Raw genomic sequence first — 19,490 nt, forward strand, 5'->3', positions numbered from 1 at the left:
ACTGCAGATGAAGAAATGAAATGTATTTTAAGTAGTGAGACATTCTTGCTCTTTGGAATGGACTTGGTCAGCTTGAAGATATGCTGGCCAGGTGCCACGCTACCCAGAAGCAAACTCTGATAGGGCTAATACAGTTCAGAGTTGGGAAGTGTTATACCTCTTGCCCTTCCTGGCACAAGGAGTATACAAGCTGGGGCATCAGCAAACACAGAAATATGCAGGTAGCAGACTCAGAATCTCAGGATCCAGCAAATAGAGGAATCCAACTGCACAACACAACTTCTTGGATTTGGGATTTTTTTTGAGGAATACTGATAATAGTGGCATTTGTTAAGCGTTTACTATGTGCCAGGCACTATACTAAGCGCTGGGGTGGATACAAGCAAATTAGGTTGGAAACAGTCCCTGCCCCACGTGACGCTCACAGTCTCAATCCCCATTTTACAGATGAGGTGACTGTGGCCCAGAGAAGTGAAGTAACTCACCCATGGTCACCCAGCAGACAAGTGGCAGAGCTGGGATAAGAACCCACGGCCTCTGGCTCCCAGGCCTGTGTTCTAACCACTACGCCACGCTGCTAACCCAAACAACCTTGTCTTGAGAATAATTAGCCTTGTCTTGAGAAAGCATGTCCATTAATCTTAAAGAAGTGGAATTCTTCTTCCCAACATCGATTTAAAAAAAAACAAATTAAAAGAAAATCAATCATATTTACTGAATGCTTATGGTGTGCAGAACACCATGCTAAGTGCTTGGAGAGTACAATATAACAATAGAGAAGTTCCCTGCCCACAACAAGCTTACAGTCTAGAGGAAGTTCGCCAACTAAAGACTCCATCATCTTGTGTCCCAAACCTACAGAACTCTCAGTTGATATTACTTGACTGGAGCTTCTCAGAGTACTCTATTCTACCTTAAGACGTAGTTTTCATGGCATATTTTGGCTGCAACACTGTTAGGGAAACTAGTGAGTGCTAGTCTGATGTGACAAATAGCTTGAGCACAAATGGGGAGGGAATGTGTCTGCTAATTCTGCTGTATTGTCCCCTCCCAAGTGCTTAGTACAGTACTTTGCACATAGTAAGCACTCAATAAATACCACTGATTAATTGATAAGTGCGATGCTGGAAAGGGGGGGGGGGGTACTTCACCAAAACTTGGGCCACAATCCTTGTGCCCATGAATAAATTTTAGAGAGAAGAAAAACTACAAACACATCATCTGAGGAAAGTCCTGCATTCCAAATGCATCAAGCCTATCATTTTTTCCTAACCTCCACAATCAATTATCCAACAAGACAAAAGTATGTCCGTTTTCATATTAAATATGCTACCTGTGCTGGAGTCAATGTCTGGTGCTTCTATCTCTTTGAAAGCCTCAATGTAAAAAAGTTCAAGCAGTAGATAAATCCGTTCAAGTTAACATCTACATGGTCCTGTTTTACCTCATTCTAAAAAAAGATTCTACAAAATAAAACTCAGCTAAATTTCAAATGATTTTTTAAATGGGATTCGTTAAGCACTTACTATATGCCAGACCCAATACTTAAGCGCTGGAGTAGATACAAGCTAATCAGATTGGACATGTCCCATATCCCATGTGGAGCTCACAGCCTTAATCTCCACAGAAGAGGTAACTGAGGCATAGAGAAGGTAAATAAATTGCCCATGGTCACACAGCAGACAAGTGGTGGGGCCGGCATTAGAACCCAGATCCTCTGATTCCCAGGCTCGTGCTCTTTCCATTAGGCTGCTTCTCAAAGGTAAGCAGCATTTAAATTGATACATATTAAGACACATATGTAACTCCACTATGGTCAACATACATTTTAAACGACTTGAAGATTTAAGATACAATCTGAGGAGAGCGAGGGCCTTACTCCAGAACTCTTATTTTTTTAACATAACTTGGCCCAGTTCAAACAGCTTGGGTAAGATTTGTATTAGAAATTGCCTTACTTCTCTGAACTAACAAAACAACCCTTCCTGCCATAAGGGCATTAACAATACCACCAAGTTACACCACTTCCATGTGAGCAGATTTATAAGCTGCTTCTTTTTAGTTATCATTTCAGCCCCTTGCCCTTGAATTGGATAGAACAGCATACGATAGGAGGATGGTGGAAATGTTCCATGAAGCCAACTTCTGCCCTGCACTTTGAAATGCATTCTCAAGTATCCAATCTTTATGAAATAGGTAACAGTGACTTGCCAAACTTCCATGTCGGAAGTGCTCCTAAACAACCTAACTAAACAGAAATCCAACTCTTTCGGATAAGTAAGGCAGTTGGCAGTTTGGACAGTTCAAAATTCCCAGCCTTATGTTCTATTTCTCCTTCCAGCAATCTGTTAATTAGATTTGGGCTTAAAATAACTTTAACCCATGAAACGTACCCAAGGGTCTGAATATTTTAAGAATACACTCCAGTGGCTTGCCATTAAAGCTGCTGTCAGTAGTCATTTAAGGATTGTGTTACTGTAGAATAACGAAATCTGTGCAAAAGTCCTCAACAACTACAAGTACGGTCATAGTAGTAGGTGCTACATAAGATAGACTCAGGCTTGGCAAACAACTTGGGCAGGTTTACCGGTTGCGGATTGACTGGTCCAATTACTTTCTACAGTTCTACTAAATCATATGAGCCAGAGACCACTTCACTAACCAAAAATATGACAAAGTCTTTGAAAGGCATTTTAAATACACTCAGGATATATACCTAAGAAAACTGTGTTAGAGAGCCACCTTTTCCGAATGGAAGGGTTATAGATTGGGACTCCAGTCCGTGGATTTGAAAATCCCTCCACTGGTTAGAACGCCTATTCTGAAGGAACACACTAATCTTCCAGGTGTTTTAGTGCTTACTCTGTGCAGGGCACTCTTACTAAACATTGGGAAAGTGCAATATAATAGGGCTGGTAGACATGATTCCTTGCCATGGAAATTGAGATTAAAAAAAAAAAACCCAACAAACGTTCCTCAAATAAATCTCTTCCAAAAAAAAAAAATACACTTCCTCTCTGTAGACACGGCCATGTATTGGCAGTTCAAAATTCCCAACCCTATGTACTGTTTCCCCTTCCAGCAATCTGTTAATTAGGTTCAGTCCAAAAATAACTTTAACCCATGAAACTTACCCAAGTCTCAAAGCTAACACTTTGATACTAAAATCTACTCAAATGAGGGATTGATATGTGGTAATAAACAGGAAATGGGAAGCAGCATGGCCTGGTGGAAAGAGCACGGGCCTGGGAGTAAGAGGACCTGGGTTCTAATCCTAGCTCCACCACTTGTTAGCTGTGTGACTGTGGGCAAGTCTTAGCAATATTCAATGAGTTGACGGCTCTTGCATAATCCCACGTTATGGAAAACCTGGAATGTAAGATAATTTATTTGATACCACACACAAACCGTTTATTCTGACTTTAAATTGCACATTAATCAGGCTGGATGAATATTCTCTAATTCCCTGAAAGCATTCTAGCCAAAAGGTAATGGAAACAGGCTTTTGGAGGTTATAAGTGTACTTGAAAATGCCCTTTTGACCCACTTTTTTAAACGGCTAAGAACTACTATCCCCTCACATAAATTTAGCCAGCCTAGTCTGATAAGCTGATGGCCTTTAGACTGCCACCCTGAACTACTCCGTCAACCAGATTTCCAAGCTCAGTTCGAAGCAACTGAAGCACGCTCATTGGTTCAAGAGTAGAAAATGACTACAAGGAAATGTCGGATGACAAATGTCTTGAGGAACCACAGCCCCAACCCCATCTCCCACATAAACTCGGACAGAGTCCTCTAAACTTTGAGCTCACTGTGGTCAGGAATCTGTTCGTTATATTATACTCTCCTAAGTTCTTAGTACAGTGCTCTGCACACAGTAAGCACTCAATAAGAATGACTGAATGAGTGAGCTCTCTCAAGGCACAAGGACCAGATCTGTTTATTCACCCCCCTGCCCCCAGTACTTACTACAGTGCTCTGCATAAAGTAAGGGCTTAATAAATACTATTTCTACCACCCCCTCAGAAGAACTGGTGACTGAGTAAATGCCATATTTCTGTCGTGTTCTACGAGTGAAGGGAAGGACGATAGTCTCAGCCTGTTTAAAGTGCTGTTACCCTCAAATGCTCCTTAAATGCATTTTCTTCCCATTTTATAGACTCCAGCAAACTTCATAATGACTTTTAGCATGCTCTGAGGGAAACTTATTCTCATACCAAATATGTGCCTTTCATTCCAAACACTCTCCCTTCAAAATAACATCACTTCATTGAATTTGAAAGGCGCTAATTTATTCTGCCAAATGTTACTTAATCATTGTTCTGGTTTTCGCCTCAAATTTTCTGAGGAAGAGAGAATGAGGCTAATTTTACAGATGAGGAAACTGTGGTCTGAAGAGAGGGTAAGTGACTTGACCACAGTCACAATGTCCACTGGTAGAGTTAGAACTCTCATACCTGTACTTTTTACTGTTACTATTATGGTATTTGTTAAGTGCTTGCTAAGGGTCAGGCATTTTTCAAAGCTTTGGGTAGTGATACAAGTTAACCAGTTTATTTTCATTTGCATTTGTGAAAAATCTAAAGAGATAATCTGCATAAATGCCAAACCAAGTTAAAAAAAAACTTCTCTAGATTATACCCACACATTCCCTAATATTTCCTATTCCCTAATGCTGTTTTCCCTGGCTTCCCCAAACTACCAATTCTTAAGGGCAGCTGAGTGCTAACGGGCATATATTTGAAAACAGATGGCCATATTTTGTCCTTTCTAAAAACCATGTCTTTCAAACTTCAGACATTGTCCCCTAGCAAAAATGGATTCACTGAATTACCAGCATAACCCATAGCTTTGCAAAATACCACACTAGTGTGTCAAGTTCCGAAAGAGACCCTGCTAAAAAAGCAGCTCTTAGATATTGGAGTCCTACTTGCCTTCATTTCACTGAAAATTTATACTAGGATTTGGATCTGAGGTTGCTATTCGAGAATTTTTTTTATGATATTTATTCGACGATTTCTATGACCCAGGTACTGTTCTATGTGCTGGGCAGACAGAAGCTAATCTGGTTGGACACAGGCTACATCCCACATGGGGCTCAGTCTTCATCCCCATTTTACAGATGAGGGAATTGAGGCCCAGGGAAATTAAGTGACTTGCCCAAGGTTACACAGCAGACAAGTGGTCAAGTCGGGATGAGAAAACCAGGACCTTCTGACTCCTAGGCCACGCTGCTTCCTGAGAATTGAGAATTTCGGTGTGGGGGGGAAGTAACTTTTTGGCATTTCTGGAGCCACAACCAAAATGATGACAGCCATCACACAACTGTCCTTTTCTTTGCAGGGTTGAAAGTGCAGGCCATAGGGCAACAAAGCAATAGGATTTCAATCACGCCCTTCTACCTTTCTCAGCTATTGCCCCCACCAGGAGATGGGATAAAACGTTTCACGAGAGAATTCTCAGCTACTGCTGCCGTTTCCCATGGAGACTGAACTTTGGGCAGGAAGTGTGAGCAGCAGTCTGCCTGATGATGCAGTCTGGGACTTGTGGTTTCTTTGAATTGCCCAGTTACTCCCCTGAGAAGGACACAATCCTCCAGAGGACTGGCAGGTCTGCTTTTGATAGAGAACATTGCTTCATATTACCCTGCAAAATTCCAGGGAACTGCATCAAATGATTAGTGGACTCTTAAAAAAAAGGTCTGTAGCCACCTATAAACAAAAAGAGTTAAGACAAGGGGGGAAAAATGAAGACGTAGGCTACCTTACGATCATATAAAGATGACTACTTTGTTCTCAAGTGGCACATTAAGTTCTGCTAGTCATTTTATGACATGCCTATGTAGAATTACATCGCCTCAAAATCTTCCCTTGTCTTTTGGCCATCGTTGATACAATTAAAAACAAAGTAACACTACACTGCCTATCGGTTTTATATTTGAATAAGCTTGCTATGGGCAGGGAATATGTCTAATTATGTTGTATTGTACTCTCCCAAGTGCTTAGCTCAGTCCTTTCCACATAGTAAGCACTCAATAAATAGTTTGTTGATTGACTGATTAAATGACTCTAAGTGCAAAGTCTACATAAAACCAATTTTGTGTCATAGGACAGAAACTATTTGGCTATATATAAGGAGCACAGCCTAGTGGAAAGAGCGCGGGTCTGGGTTCTAATCCCGGTTCCACCACTTGTCCGCTGTGTGACCTTAAGCTAGTCATGTAACTTCTCTGGGGTCTCAGTTCCTTCATCTGCAAAATGGAGATTCAATACCTGTTCCCCCCTCCTACTTAGACTGTGAACCCCATGTGGGACCTGATTACCTTGTTTCTGACCCAGAGCTTGGCACATGGTAAGCGCTGAATAAAATGCCACAACCACAACCCTAACAAATACAAATGCAATGGCGAGCTTGGTCCAGAGGCCTAGAGATAATGCTGTACAATCAAAGAGAGGTTACAGGACTTCGCTTCGGCCTTCAATCCTCCATTTCTGACATTGGCAATGACTTGAAAACTTGCACTCTTTTGGTTTTATATACTCACAAATGTCAGAAAGAAGCTCTAATTTCCAAGTATGCTCAGTGCAGAGTATGGGATCCGCTTCGCAATTCAAACCAAAATTCCAGATTTTCTTTAGGCATCAGATTGTATAAGTGATCTTCTACAGTTCATTTCCCAACCAGATGCTTTGGACATCTTTATTTTGGCATTTTCCCAAAGAGCTCATCTTGCCCTGAGCAAACAATTCTATCATATCTTTTTCTAATTCTCACTTACCATCTTCCATATCTTCCTCTGTGGTGTTGTGTCCGTCAGCCATCGCTACATTCCCATTGATGACAGGATTTTGCGTGATTCTTGGTGGATCATCTGTATCTCCAGCTTGAAGAAAGTAAAGGATAAAGTTCTCAGTCTTCAGAGATTTGGTTTTAACCCATCTAATTTGTCCATCGGAAACACATTTGATTTGGCTGCAAATCGTGTATGCCCTTTGACACATTTCATCCAGTTCAATACATGTCTTCCATTCCGGTCTATACAGTTATCACTAGGGTGTTTGTCTAGTGACTCAATGTCACTAGTGCTTTATTCCATACTCCCATTTGGTACTTAAATACCAGCATTAACACCTAGGTGTAAATTCCCAATTAAGCCCACAAACAGAAGCATTGCAAGTTCAAACTAAAGAACCTTTATACGGATAACAACTTTTTGCTATTTCAAGTTAATGAGTTTTTCAGGTTGATAGTTATTTAAATTTGTTTTCGAGCTTTCTGGTTACCAGCAGTATCTTCTGGGCAATGTTCTTGATGACCATATGAACATTTTATTGGAATGGAACAATTCTCCTGGGGGTGGGTACTGAAGAGAGGGACAAGGGAAGAGCAGCAGAGCCTGAAAAATAACACTTTCAGGGCACAGAGTTAATGCAATGAACCAACCCTGCTTTTGTTTAAATTTCAAATCATTCCTGAAAGGGTGTGACCATCATATAAGTGCTAAAGAAGAAACATTGTACATTAGGCTCATAGATGTTCTAACCTGAAGCCCGGATTCCCTTTTTATGACCGAGATAAAATAAGAATTGATTAAATGATCAGTGTTGTTGGGTTTTTTTTTTCCATGCAGAGAATTGCTTCTACTCATTAAAAATGAGAAGGGGGCGGGGGGGGGGGGAGGGGGGAATGATTCAACTTTGTCACTGAAGCCGTTTATACCTCCACCCTCACCCACCCTAAAGTCTGCAACTTTAGTGTCACCGACTCGGCTGTATCGTTCACACCCAGGTCACTGCCAAATCCTGATGGCTCTTCCTGCAGAATGACTCCTGGATCCACCCCACCCCAACTGCCACCACCCCGGAGGCATCCTGCTGCATTAGCCACCTCACTGGTCTCCCAGCCTCCCTTCCTTCCCACCTCCAAATCTATACTAGCTGCCGCTGTGTGGATCATCATTCACTCCACATCTCTCCTCCAAACGCTCCACTGGCTTCCTGTGTTCTCTGCATCCAACAAAAACTCCTCACAACTAGTTCTCTTCACCCACCTCGCTGTCTTCATTCCTCTCAAGCCAACCTTCTAGCTGTACTTTGCTCTTGACTCGCCCATCCCCGTCCCTTTGAACTCCTTCCCTCCCCATAGGACAGGCAAAGCTACACCCAAATTCCTCCGAAAATTCCATCCCCAGCAATTGTCCCTGATTGATTTCACAGCACCCGGACCCATATTATCACATCAGCCAACTCCAGCACCTACAGGATTATTGATATGTTCTAAAGCACTCTTATTATGTGTACACAATTATTTATTCTGGCTATTCTAGTTGTAAATAGTTTTACATTTACCTCCCCCATTAAAGGGCAAGCTCTTTGTGGGCAGGGAATGTGTCACTTCTTTATTCTGAACTTCTCAAGTCCCACAGTGCTCCTTATGTGACCAAATAAAGCTTATGTGACCAGCAGGCAACCCCAAACCTTTCCCTCATGTCCTCCGCATCTGCACCATTTTGCCCTGAGAGTTGCCGTGCAGAGAAAAAAAGAATCGCAGCCTGAGTTCAAGGTGAGATGCTCCTCATCAATACCAGCTCAAATCTCAAGCTAACTGATTTATATTATATTTTTGATTAAAAAACAACCCCAAGATGATTGCCTCCCCCAATATTTCTCCGGGGTTTTAACCGTTTTGCTTCATAGCCTCCCCAGATCATTCAGCACCCTGGCCAGCACCACTCTGGCTTTCAGAGCCTGTTTGCTGGGTAGGTCGAAATGGGCTTCTTCTCCTGACAGAAGACCATATAAATCAGTTTCTGCTGTGATCGAGGTCCCAATTTGAGCAACGAGATTCTATTGTGGTGGAGATTTATATATATAAGAAAAAAACCTACCATAAAGGCAGTCCTTGCAATTACAACAGGATGCACTTTTTGGGAATCAGCACTACGGTGTAAGTAAGGTGAAAGAAGTACAGTGAAAATAAGTAAGGCAATTAAGTACCGTGGAACCAGTGTTCTCACGGAAATGGCGGCATAAAGGGACGATAAGGTATCTGTGCATTACTCTGATTTACGCATGATCTAAAGCCTGGAAGGGTGGAGGGAGGGGGTCACTTCTCCCCTTCCCCCAACTGAGGAAGAGGGACAGCAAGAATGAGTGGCGTTACCTGATCAGCAAGGGTTACCAGGAAGGGTCGGGCAACTAATTTCATTCCAGCTGCATATCAAATTTGGCTCCACTACCGCACCAGTGTCACTGATGAGGCTAGTGTTATAAAGTCCACATTGATGTTGAAAAGCTGAAATAGGGTGCTAATTTATAAACACTGGACTTCATATCTGTCATAATTTGAATACCATAAAGTTGAAGTACTGCCTGCGCTGTAATTTCAAAAACGCTCCCTAGAGCCATTTGTTACCATCAGTGTAAATTTCAAAATATTTGGTCTTTCTTTACACGTATACTTTCCGTGCCTTTCCTCATAACCTGCAGATAATGGGAAAGAAAACAAGCAGCGGGGATAAGCAGCTTCTGTTTGCTGAGGTGGGTTTCTGGTTCAGAGACTACCTGGAAAACACAGAGCTAGAGAGGAAGGGAACTGGAAGAGTGGGGTTGGAAGAAGAAGCAGTTCCTTGGGCTCCCTATGGTAGTGATGGGGATGGGTTGGGTCCTGCACCCCTTTTTCTGGCATCAATGAATGTGAGAGCAGGGGAGTTTCAAAAGTAGGCCTACTGGGAGATAGGCTCTGGGTACATATGCCCCAATCCATTAATCCGGAGATCCAATGGGTGCTTTGGAGCCATTCCAGTTCCCTAATAGAGGGCCTTAAACCTCAGGGGTTCTAATCTCGGCGCTACCACATGTCTGCTGGTGACCTTGGGCAACTCATTTCACTTCTCTGGGCCTCAGTTACATCATCTGCAAAATGAGAATTGAGACTGTGAGCTCCACGTGGGTCAGGGGCTGTGTCCAATCTGTTTGCTTGTATCCACCCCCCAGTGCTTAGTACAGTACCTGGCACTTGGTGAGCGCTTAACAAATACATTATTATTTTATTATTATTATTATTATTCTAGATGCCCTAATGGTCATTCTGCCTCCATCCCTGGGCCCTACTGCTTGTCCTGAAGTTTCCCAGATTTTGGGTCTTGTGATGAGGCGTACTCATCAGAAAGGTGAGAAGAAAGACCACTCAATTTCCCTACAGTTCTTTCATTCTCTCTCTCTCTCTCTCCGCACGTGCCCTGTCGCGCCCCCCTGCCCAATCTCTGAAGTTTATGAGGCTTGTTGAAGGTTGAAAGTTTCAGACTAGCATCTGTTCTAGGGACTAGAAGGGGGAACAGGGGAAGGGCAAATTCCTAAGTCACGGTTTGGGTTGGGAAAGAGAATGATGAGAGGAAATGGTAAGGAATGGTAAGAGGGAAGTAATTCCTGGTAGTGTCAGGAGCTAATGAGCTCTGAAACAAGAGGGCATTGGACTCTCCCCAGATGGCTTCTAATTCCTCCCACCTCCCCTCCACTTTTAAGCGGCGCAAGTGAAAGTGAGTTGATTTACTTTCCGTGCCTCCCTCCTTTTTTCCTCAGGGCTCAAGTTGGCCACAGGGGCCGCCCCTGTCATCATGGTCCAGAGAAAGGTTGGTGGGGCTGGTGACTTTATCTGATCTGGAACCCATCTCTGGAGAAATACAAACTACTTACCTACATTATGAGTTCTAGGAAGGTGTGGAACATATCAGATGGTGTACTTCGTGGCTGTACCACCTCTGGAGACTTTTAATTACTGCATCCCTGGTTAGTGTGGAGATAGTAGTCCATGTCCTCAGTGAAGGGAGCTAGTAGCTTGCCCTATAAATAGTTAAGCTGTACCTGAGAAATCATCTCTTTATGCTGTTGCTCATCAATTATTTTTCTCTGTCCACGATCATTTTTAAACTGATAATTACACGAAAGTAACAACTTTAAAAGATGAAAGAGTGTAATTTATGAACCAGCTATTACGAGTCACCCGATTTCACAGCTCTTTACATCCGGCATAGATCTCCTTTATAATGGACAACTACTACTCCAGAGTTGGAGGATTTCTTCTATAATATATACAAAATCCGAAAGAATGGGTCTTTGAAATCCAGAAGCTCTCTTAGCAACCATTTAACATGAAGGCATATCACGGAAAATTGTTTAACAGGTTAAAAGGAGAAGTGGAAGGATGGGGATAAGAAGACAATGACAAGAGCTCCAATTAACTTGAAGTCTAATTCTCCTTGTGCCTCAGGTTGATCTTTGGTGGTAAAATAAGTATCTCGGAGCCAAGCATTAACTCTTTCAGATCACTTGAGGGCAACATTTAGTCCACTGTTGCTCATGCTATATTATACTGGTGCAAAGTACTATACAGCCCCCTAGGATCTGAGATAAAGAACCTCCCAAAGTGCTTAATTTACTACAAGGAGAAATTTTAAGGGACTGCAACAATCCGTTTCTTTGCAGAAGCTCTTCTGATTTGGTAAATTTTATAAATTGAGACAAATTGTTCAGTTAGGATTTCTCAACCTTCAAAACGGGTGCTGAATATGCACCTAATGAGAAAAATGCTTCAAACCGTTTCCAATTTGATTAATCTGATGGCAAAATTCATCTTTTGTTCTGCTAATTTTACACTAAGAAAAAGCTTGAGAAATTTCAGCTGCAGGGGATTTTTTTTTCAGAAAACAAACCCATTTCTTAATGAAAGCATCTTCATCTTCAGTTCTATTGCAGTTTCTCATCATTACTATTATTTGAGTGCCTTTGGTAAACCACTCACTGCTACTTATGCTACTGTAAAATTAAAGATGTGATCCGTGAGTCTAAGCATAATCCACAAAACAACTTATCTCAAGTTTTTCAAAAAAAAAAACAAAAAACGAATAGGATTCAAACGTAATTATTTCTACCATATTTAACAGTTTATATAAATGGACTCCACTTACAAATCTCTAGGAAGCGTTCTCAACCAGGTTCATTTTGACAAGACAAAAGGGATACGAGCCTGGCCTGCTGGCTTTAATCACTGAACTTTCATTCAACTGTATTTATTGAATGCTTACTGTGTGCAAAGCACTGTACTAAGCACTTGGGAGAGAACAACAATAAACAGGCACATTTCCATCCCACCACAAGCAAAATGTATTTTGCCACACAAATATACAGTGCTTTCGATATCTAATATATTAGTTATTACTTACTTATATTAGTGCCTATCTCCCCCTCTAGACTGTGAGCTTGTTATGGACGGGGAACAGGTCTAATAATTCCATTGTACTATACTCTCCCAAGCACTTAGTACAGTGCTCTGCACATAGTAAGTGCTCAATAAACACCACTGATTGGTTTTTAGGCTGCTAAAAGATACAAAATAAATTCATAATCCCTGGTTCAAAAATATACATTCTCCTCAATCATTTGGGATGAAAATAAAACTGGCGGGCATGTCTACTAAGACCAGCTTGAATGCAACATAATGTGGCCACTTCGAGTCAGACCCAAATGAGACCCAGCAACCAGATTGGATAATGGCTTCAGTTACTGGGTTAGGAGCGATCCTTCGTGACCATAATTACATAGGAAGGTTATGAATTTATAATCCTCCCAGGTCCTGTGAAGCCTCGCTTTAAGGAATGCTAGCTTTGTAGTACTCACTGTGGCCAATTCCACACAAACCATTTCTTCCGCCACTGTGACGCTTTGTAGGCGAACAGACTTGCGTCTATTGGATGAATGCTCCCTGATTCCCTAACAGGATCTTAAAACTTTTACCCTCTGTTTTAATTCCCGTTCTGTCGGGACTCGGCGGGTGGGATGCTGTGACTTCAACGGTAGGAAAAAAGTAGCAAAGAGTTACTTTTTACAAGAAAAGGACAGAACCTATAGAAACTACATCCAGACTACTACCGACCTTTTCGTTTACTCCACTCCGTCTCCGCTAGGATTCCTCTCTCCGCTAGCTTCTATCTGTGATGTCATAAACACAGAACTACTATCACCTACCAAGATCGGTCTATTGCTATGGAAATACCGTAGTATATCATATTCTTTATTTGGAAATTCAGTAGGAAGCCGGGGTCAGGGAACCCGTTCTTGCTTATTTTCCTATCTTAAGCAATAAGACAAATAATCTTTCAGCCATGAAAATTTCAACCTGACAATGCTTCCAGAGGTTCCATTTACAGGTCGGGAATGCTCAAACTGACAGAAAGGAGTGATGGGAGAAACAGGAAGTAGGAGAGCCATCCTTTGGTTCAAAAATGACCTTGCCAACAATGGGACTCCACCCTAGAGTGTGTCTTGATCACTTGCAGCACACTTTGTCCCTCAAAATTAACACCCCCAACCCCTCTTCCAAAATCCTTCTGAAAGAGTTTCTCTTCCCATCTTCAACAGGCTCACCTCTCCACGAAGACTGCCATAATTAATTCCCATAAACCCAAATCCTGTCACCAAAAAGCCATCTTAACAGAAGCAGCGTGGCCTAGTGGATAGAGCCTGGGTCTCGGAGTCAGAAAGACCTGGGTTCTGGTCTTGGCTCCGCCACTTGTCTGCTGTGTGACCCTGGGCAAGTCACTTTACTTCTCTGGGCCTCAGGTACCTCATCTGTAAAATGGGGATAAAGACTGTGAGCCCCAAGTGGGACAGGGAATCTGTCCAACCTGATGACCCTGTATCTAACCCAGCGCGTAGAACAGTGCCTGGCAGAGAGTAAGCGCTTAACGAATACTTTAAAAAAAACCACCCAAAACACTGAATATACAAGCCCACTTCTAAACGCTACTTTATTTATTCGCTTATTTGCTCGCCTTTCTGTACCCATAATACCAGTTATATATCTGTGCTTTCCCCACTCCTATTATTTGTACACAAGGTAGTTTATGCCTGGTGTCACCTCAATCTGCTTGTAAGCTTCTTGAGGGGAGGAACTGGGGCTTTCACTTCTCTTTTACCCCCAGTGCTAAGAGTATAGTGTCCTGCACATCACAGACAAGCAAATACTTTTGACTGAGGCAGTTCTGATTCATCAGCAATCACAATTAACCCCACCTTCTCAGGCATGCCACCCCTAGTCACCTCAGCATGCTAGATCTTTACTTGTGACTGGTTAAATACATGGGGTTTAATATTTTAGTCTTAGGCTCTTTTAAGTACAGACTCTTTCTCAATCTATGTCTGCTTGACAGCCCATTTTGACTAAAAGCTCTTTCGATAAAAGTCAGTGATTGATTGATTCATTAACCAATCACTGGTATTGACTGAGCACCTACTATGTGCAGAGCACTGTTATTAAGCACTTGGGAGCATACAACAGAATTAGCAGCCCATAACAAAATAAAGGAATTGTTTTTCTTATTCTGCTTGGTCCCCTCCTTCCAGCATCTAATACAGTGCTCTTCATATTGGTGAAAATGACAAGAAGTTCATTTTATACTCGTGTACTTAACCCCTTCTCCTATCCATCAATGGTATTTATTGATGATTTTACTTCTCACCCACCATGAGTTTATGGTTTAGAGTCCAATCTGAAATGACTTAATGTCTTGCAAAACTGTAAAGCTCTCTGAGGGAAGGGATAAAGTCTACCAAATCTATTAAACTTTCCTATTAAAGTAAAGGCTTATTACTAGTGCTCAGTAAATACTACTGACTTCTATCACATTTAAAAAGGGGTCATTTAAGAGGAAACTTAATGGTTTAGGGCCATAAGAAGAAATCTGGGAGAGGGAGAGTAAAGGAAGTACGATACAACAATACTACTGCATTGTACTCTCCCAAGTGCTTAGTACAGTGCTCTGCACACAGTAAGCATCCATTAAATAAGACTGAATGCATGAATGAAAAGTGGGTGGGGTGTTTACAATAACGCAACCCCAACGAAGTTGGAAGAAAATGTACCCCAGAGGAATGCTGAAAGCATGATGTTGCTTGTACGCTCTCAAGTGCTTAGTACAATGCTCTGCACACAGTAAGCGTTCAATAAATAAAAAAGGTCGACTGACTGACTTAACTGTGCTCTAGAGGGCTTCTTCCCGCAAAACTGTCTTGAGCTAACACCTTGATGAGAGAACTGCTAGGCTGACAGCTAAGAAAAATCCCTCCTCCCCACAGTATGGGCAAAGGACATCAAACGCTACCACAATAGGAAAGGTAAAGATGATTAAATGAAAAGCACAGTTCTGCTGTTAGATAAAAAAAGATGGCTCACCCTTGGAATAATGTGAACTGGTCTACCTGCCACATCTTAATCATGACAACGTATGGCACTGGAAGAGTAAAAAGAAGACCAACCAAGATGACAGGATGACCGGAGTGAGGGGAAGAGACATTTCTTTATGAGGAGAACATGGAAGAGGTAGGACTTGGATTTATATCCTTTAAGCTCTTGATGTTATTCCCCCACCCTCAGCTCTCCAGCACTTGGGTGCATATCCATCATTTATCTTAACATCTGTCTCCCCCTCTACACCATAAACTATGGGCAGGGGAGGTGTCTAACAACCCTCCTGCACTGTACTCTCCCAAGCGCTTAGTACAGTACTCTCTACACAGTACACACTCAATAAATGCCACTGATTGGCTGAAAAGACAGAGGCAGAGAAGTGACATTACTGAAGTCTTCAAATCACAAAGTGGACAGACAGGGCACACAATTGTTGTACACCAAATCCCAGACGAGAGGCCTCACTCCCTCAGTGAAAATTGAGAGAGATTAAAATAACAGAAACAAAAAAAACAAGGAAATACTTGAGAAGCACCATGGCCTAATGGAAAGTGCACTGGCCTGGGAGTCAGAGGACCTTAGGTTCTAATCCCAGCTCTGCCACTTCTTGGCTGTATGACCTTGGGCAAGTCACTCCACTTCTCTGTACCTCAGTTAATCCCCTTCTAAAAAATGGGGATTAAGACTATGAGCCCCACATAGGCTACTGACTGTGTCCAACCTGATTATCTATCCCAGCAATTAGTACAGTGCCTGGCAGAGAGTAAGCGCTTAACAAATACCATTAAAAAAGTTCCTGCTTCACTCAGTGAACAGTAAGCCCAGGAAGATGTACAGGCAGAAACTCGGAAGCTCGGGAGATTTTGGATACACTGATAGTTGGGCAGTCTGTATAATGGGATAGTAGAGGGAAAACTGCCGATGGAGAAGTAGAAGGTAATAATAATAATTCTGGAATTTGTTAAGTTTTTATTGTGTTCCACGTACTGTACTAATTGTTGGGATGGATACCAACAAATTGGGATGGACCCAATCCTTGTCCCAAGTGGGGCTCACAGTCTCAATTCTCTGAGGTAAATTAGGCCCAGAGAAGTGAAATGACTTGCTCAAGGTCACACAGCAGACAAGTGGCAGAGCCAGGATTAGAACCCATGACCTCCTGACTCCCAGACTCATGCTCTATCCACTACGCCATGCTGCTTCCCAGGTAGGGTCGCTGCAATGAGCCATTCCTTAGGGTCAACGGAAGAAGGGCAAGTCCCCATCCCTCCAAGCAAGGCATACTACTTGCCTCAAAGGACCACTTGTCTATTGTGTGACCTTGGGTAAGTCATTTAACTTCGGTGGTTCAGTTTCCTCATCTGGAAAATGGGGATTCAATAATCCTCCCTCCTCCTCAGACTGTGAGCTCCAAGTGGGACAGGGACTGTGTCCACCCTGAATAACCTGTATCTACCCAGTGCTTAGGGCAGTGGTTGGCCTTAAATACCACAATTACTATTAATTAGCAACAGTAGCATTTCCTACATTCTTCTGCTCCTTGCCTCTGCTTCCCCACACCACAATTTGAATCTCGGACGCAAGGCCCCAGAAACTCCCGGATGGCTTGTCTTATACAACCTCACACACCTATGTGGGGAAAAGATGAAGGAGCATGGCATAGATTCATTCATTCAATCATATTTACTGAGCGCTTACTGTGTGCAGAGCACTGTACTAAGCGCTTGGGAAGTACAAGTTGGAAGGAGCAACGGGCCTGAGAGTCAGAAGGTCATGGGTCCTAATCCTTGCTCTGCCTCTTGTCTGCTGTGTGACCTCGGGCAAATCACTGAATTCTTCTGTGCTTCAGTTAGTTCATCTGGAAAATGTGGATTGAGTCGGTGGGTCCTCAAGTGGGACAGGGACTGTGTCCAACCCGATTTGCTTGTATCCACCCCAGCACTCAGTACAATGCCTGGCACAAATACCATTAGTATTAACAATTTGTATTGCCATTTAATGACTACCAAAGCCTCACGTGCATTTTAATTGTTCAGGCTCACTAAGTTTACTGAACCAGTGTACATTTTCGCATGTTTACTTCATGGACAGAACACAAATCTTCATCACCAACCCCTCCCTTGCATCACCCTCCCATACACAAACACACATATATACAACTTACTTTACTTTTAAGTCAAAGGCAAACAAATAGCCCGCCATCAAGAACTCCCAAACATGACCTGAAATCAGGGTATGGAGGTGAGCAACAAAGTTAAGAGCAATTTAATTGTATCATATATTAAACTGGGTTTCCAAAATAAAATCCCTGGAGACCAAGATGTAATATTCACATTTTCCTTAAGGTCTGGCTAAACACAAGTTGGGTTGGAAAACATTTCAAAGCCATGTTAATCAAACTTTTCAAAACTAGTCAAACATGTTCATCTAATCATCTGCAAATGAGGTCCTTGTTTATGCCAAGCTGCAATGCAAGAACCGAGATTGGACAGAAATGTGGTTGGTTAACTTTTGCAAAATGCCTTCTCCTCTCCACCCTTAAACTAATTTTAAGGAGTTCTAATGAGGTTTTACTGCCCTTGTTTCTCTCCCAATATATCTGAAGGCTTCCCAGGGTTTCTGCCCTTTATTTTCAGGGTCGTTTTTAATACTTGAAGTCAAAGGAACATTTTCAAAACAAAAACATTTTCCATTAAAATTGTTTAAGACCCACAGGAAATCCCTAAGTCCATAAGCTTTTCCTTTCCACACTGGCTGAAGGGATGTGCTATTGAGACATCCTCCTCCGCCTGCCCGCTCCCCTACTCCCCTAAGTTGTGTTTTCAAAAGCTTAAGCTATTTCCTAGGTTACTAAAAGTGAAGCACAAAAATAATATGATTTTGGCATGGTTATGACACACAACTGTCAAGTGGAAAATAGCACTAAATCCTTCGTGTTTGAACAACATATCTGAAAAGAAGTGACACTAAGGTGTGATCTTTGACTAAGTCCCAGCAACATGTTTTACCTCAAAGTCCTTTTACAAGGGCTGAGGCACTTCAAAACCCTTAATCATCAGCACAGTGCCCCAAAGAAAAATCACTTTAATTTTCTGGAAGAATGGAATGAAATGCCATTACAAACACTTTATAAAGGCAGTCTTAATCTGGAATTTCCTGCCCCATTATCAACAAGACAAAAAGTGTGATTTATTCAGAATGAGTCCTGATGATGCAGCTAAACCAAACATCCAAAACTGGATGTGTGTGACTGGAAAATGTCAATGGGATTAAGGGGGGGAAAAATATCTATCAACAGACTCAGCATTTAAATCTGTTACACAGCCTAGATGTTGACTCCTTTGAAGACCAATGTTTCTTGGTGACAAAACCCAGGAAGTGGTTACATAAGGTGAAGGCATAAACTTGAAATATTGGCTGCTAGGAGAATCTTTGAAGTAAATTCTCTCTTCAAAGGGGGGTGTGTGAACACAACAGTTCAAGAGGAGGAGGATCATCTCCTCAGCCCCGGGCCAAATCTCTCCAGGCTTCTCCCCTGGTCAGGGAGACAGCAAAAGTTTTGTTGTTGTTGCTTTCTGTGGTGCTTATTAAGTGCTTACAATGTGCCAGGCACTGTACTAAGTGCTAGCGTAGATAGTCATCTAATCAGGTTGGACACAGTACATGTCTCACATGGAGCTCTGTCTTAATTCTCATTTTACAGATGAGACCATTGAAGCCTATAGAATAATAATTATAGCACTTGTTAAGTGCTTACTTTGTGCCAGGCACTGTATTCATTCAATCGCATTTATTCATTCATTCATTCAATCGTATTTATTGAGCGCTTACTGTGTGCACAGCACTGTACTAAGCGATTGGGAAGTACAAGTTGGCAATGCATAGAGATGGTCCCTACCCAACAACGGGCTTGGGACAAGTCGGCAACACTGTACTAAGCGCTGCAGTGGATACAAGCAAATCGGGCTGGACAAGACCCTGTCCCACATGGGGCTCACAGTCTCGATCCCCATTTTACATATGAGGTAACAGACACAGAGAGGTAAAGTGACCTGCCCAAGGTTACACAGCTGAGAATTAGATCTGGTTCCAGCCCCTTGGAGGGGCTCCCGCAAAAGTCCAATGGGTGTGGGGAGAGCACCCTAAACTGTAAGCTCTTTATGGCCAGGGAACAGGTCTACCAACTCTTGTTATATTGGAGTACTCGCCCAAGCCCCCCAGTCAGTGCTCTGCACACAGAGAGTGCT

The 19,490-nt window shown here is 42.3% G+C and overlaps 1 protein-coding gene across 2 annotated transcripts in view; it reads right to left on the minus strand.

The window, feature by feature from the left end:
• The window catches only part of USP7 (ubiquitin specific peptidase 7), a 94,835-nt gene that overhangs the window by 46,661 nt on the left and 28,684 nt on the right, over positions 1-19,490 (minus strand). The window contains exons 1-2 of one of the 2 annotated variants that reach the window (XM_038762302.1): positions 10,695-10,838; positions 6,779-6,883 (exon numbers count right to left, since the gene is read on the minus strand). In XM_038762302.1, the coding sequence (XP_038618230.1) occupies positions 6,779-6,821 (43 nt within the window). In that variant the 5' untranslated portion in view covers positions 6,822-6,883; positions 10,695-10,838. Of the gene's footprint in view, positions 1-6,778; positions 6,884-10,694; positions 10,839-19,490 lie in introns of those variants that run through there. The other variant, XM_038762301.1, reaches the window with a different exon arrangement.

This window comes from Tachyglossus aculeatus, chromosome 21 (assembly GCF_015852505.1).
Source record: "Tachyglossus aculeatus isolate mTacAcu1 chromosome 21, mTacAcu1.pri, whole genome shotgun sequence".
Taxonomy (NCBI): domain Eukaryota; kingdom Metazoa; phylum Chordata; class Mammalia; order Monotremata; family Tachyglossidae; genus Tachyglossus; species Tachyglossus aculeatus.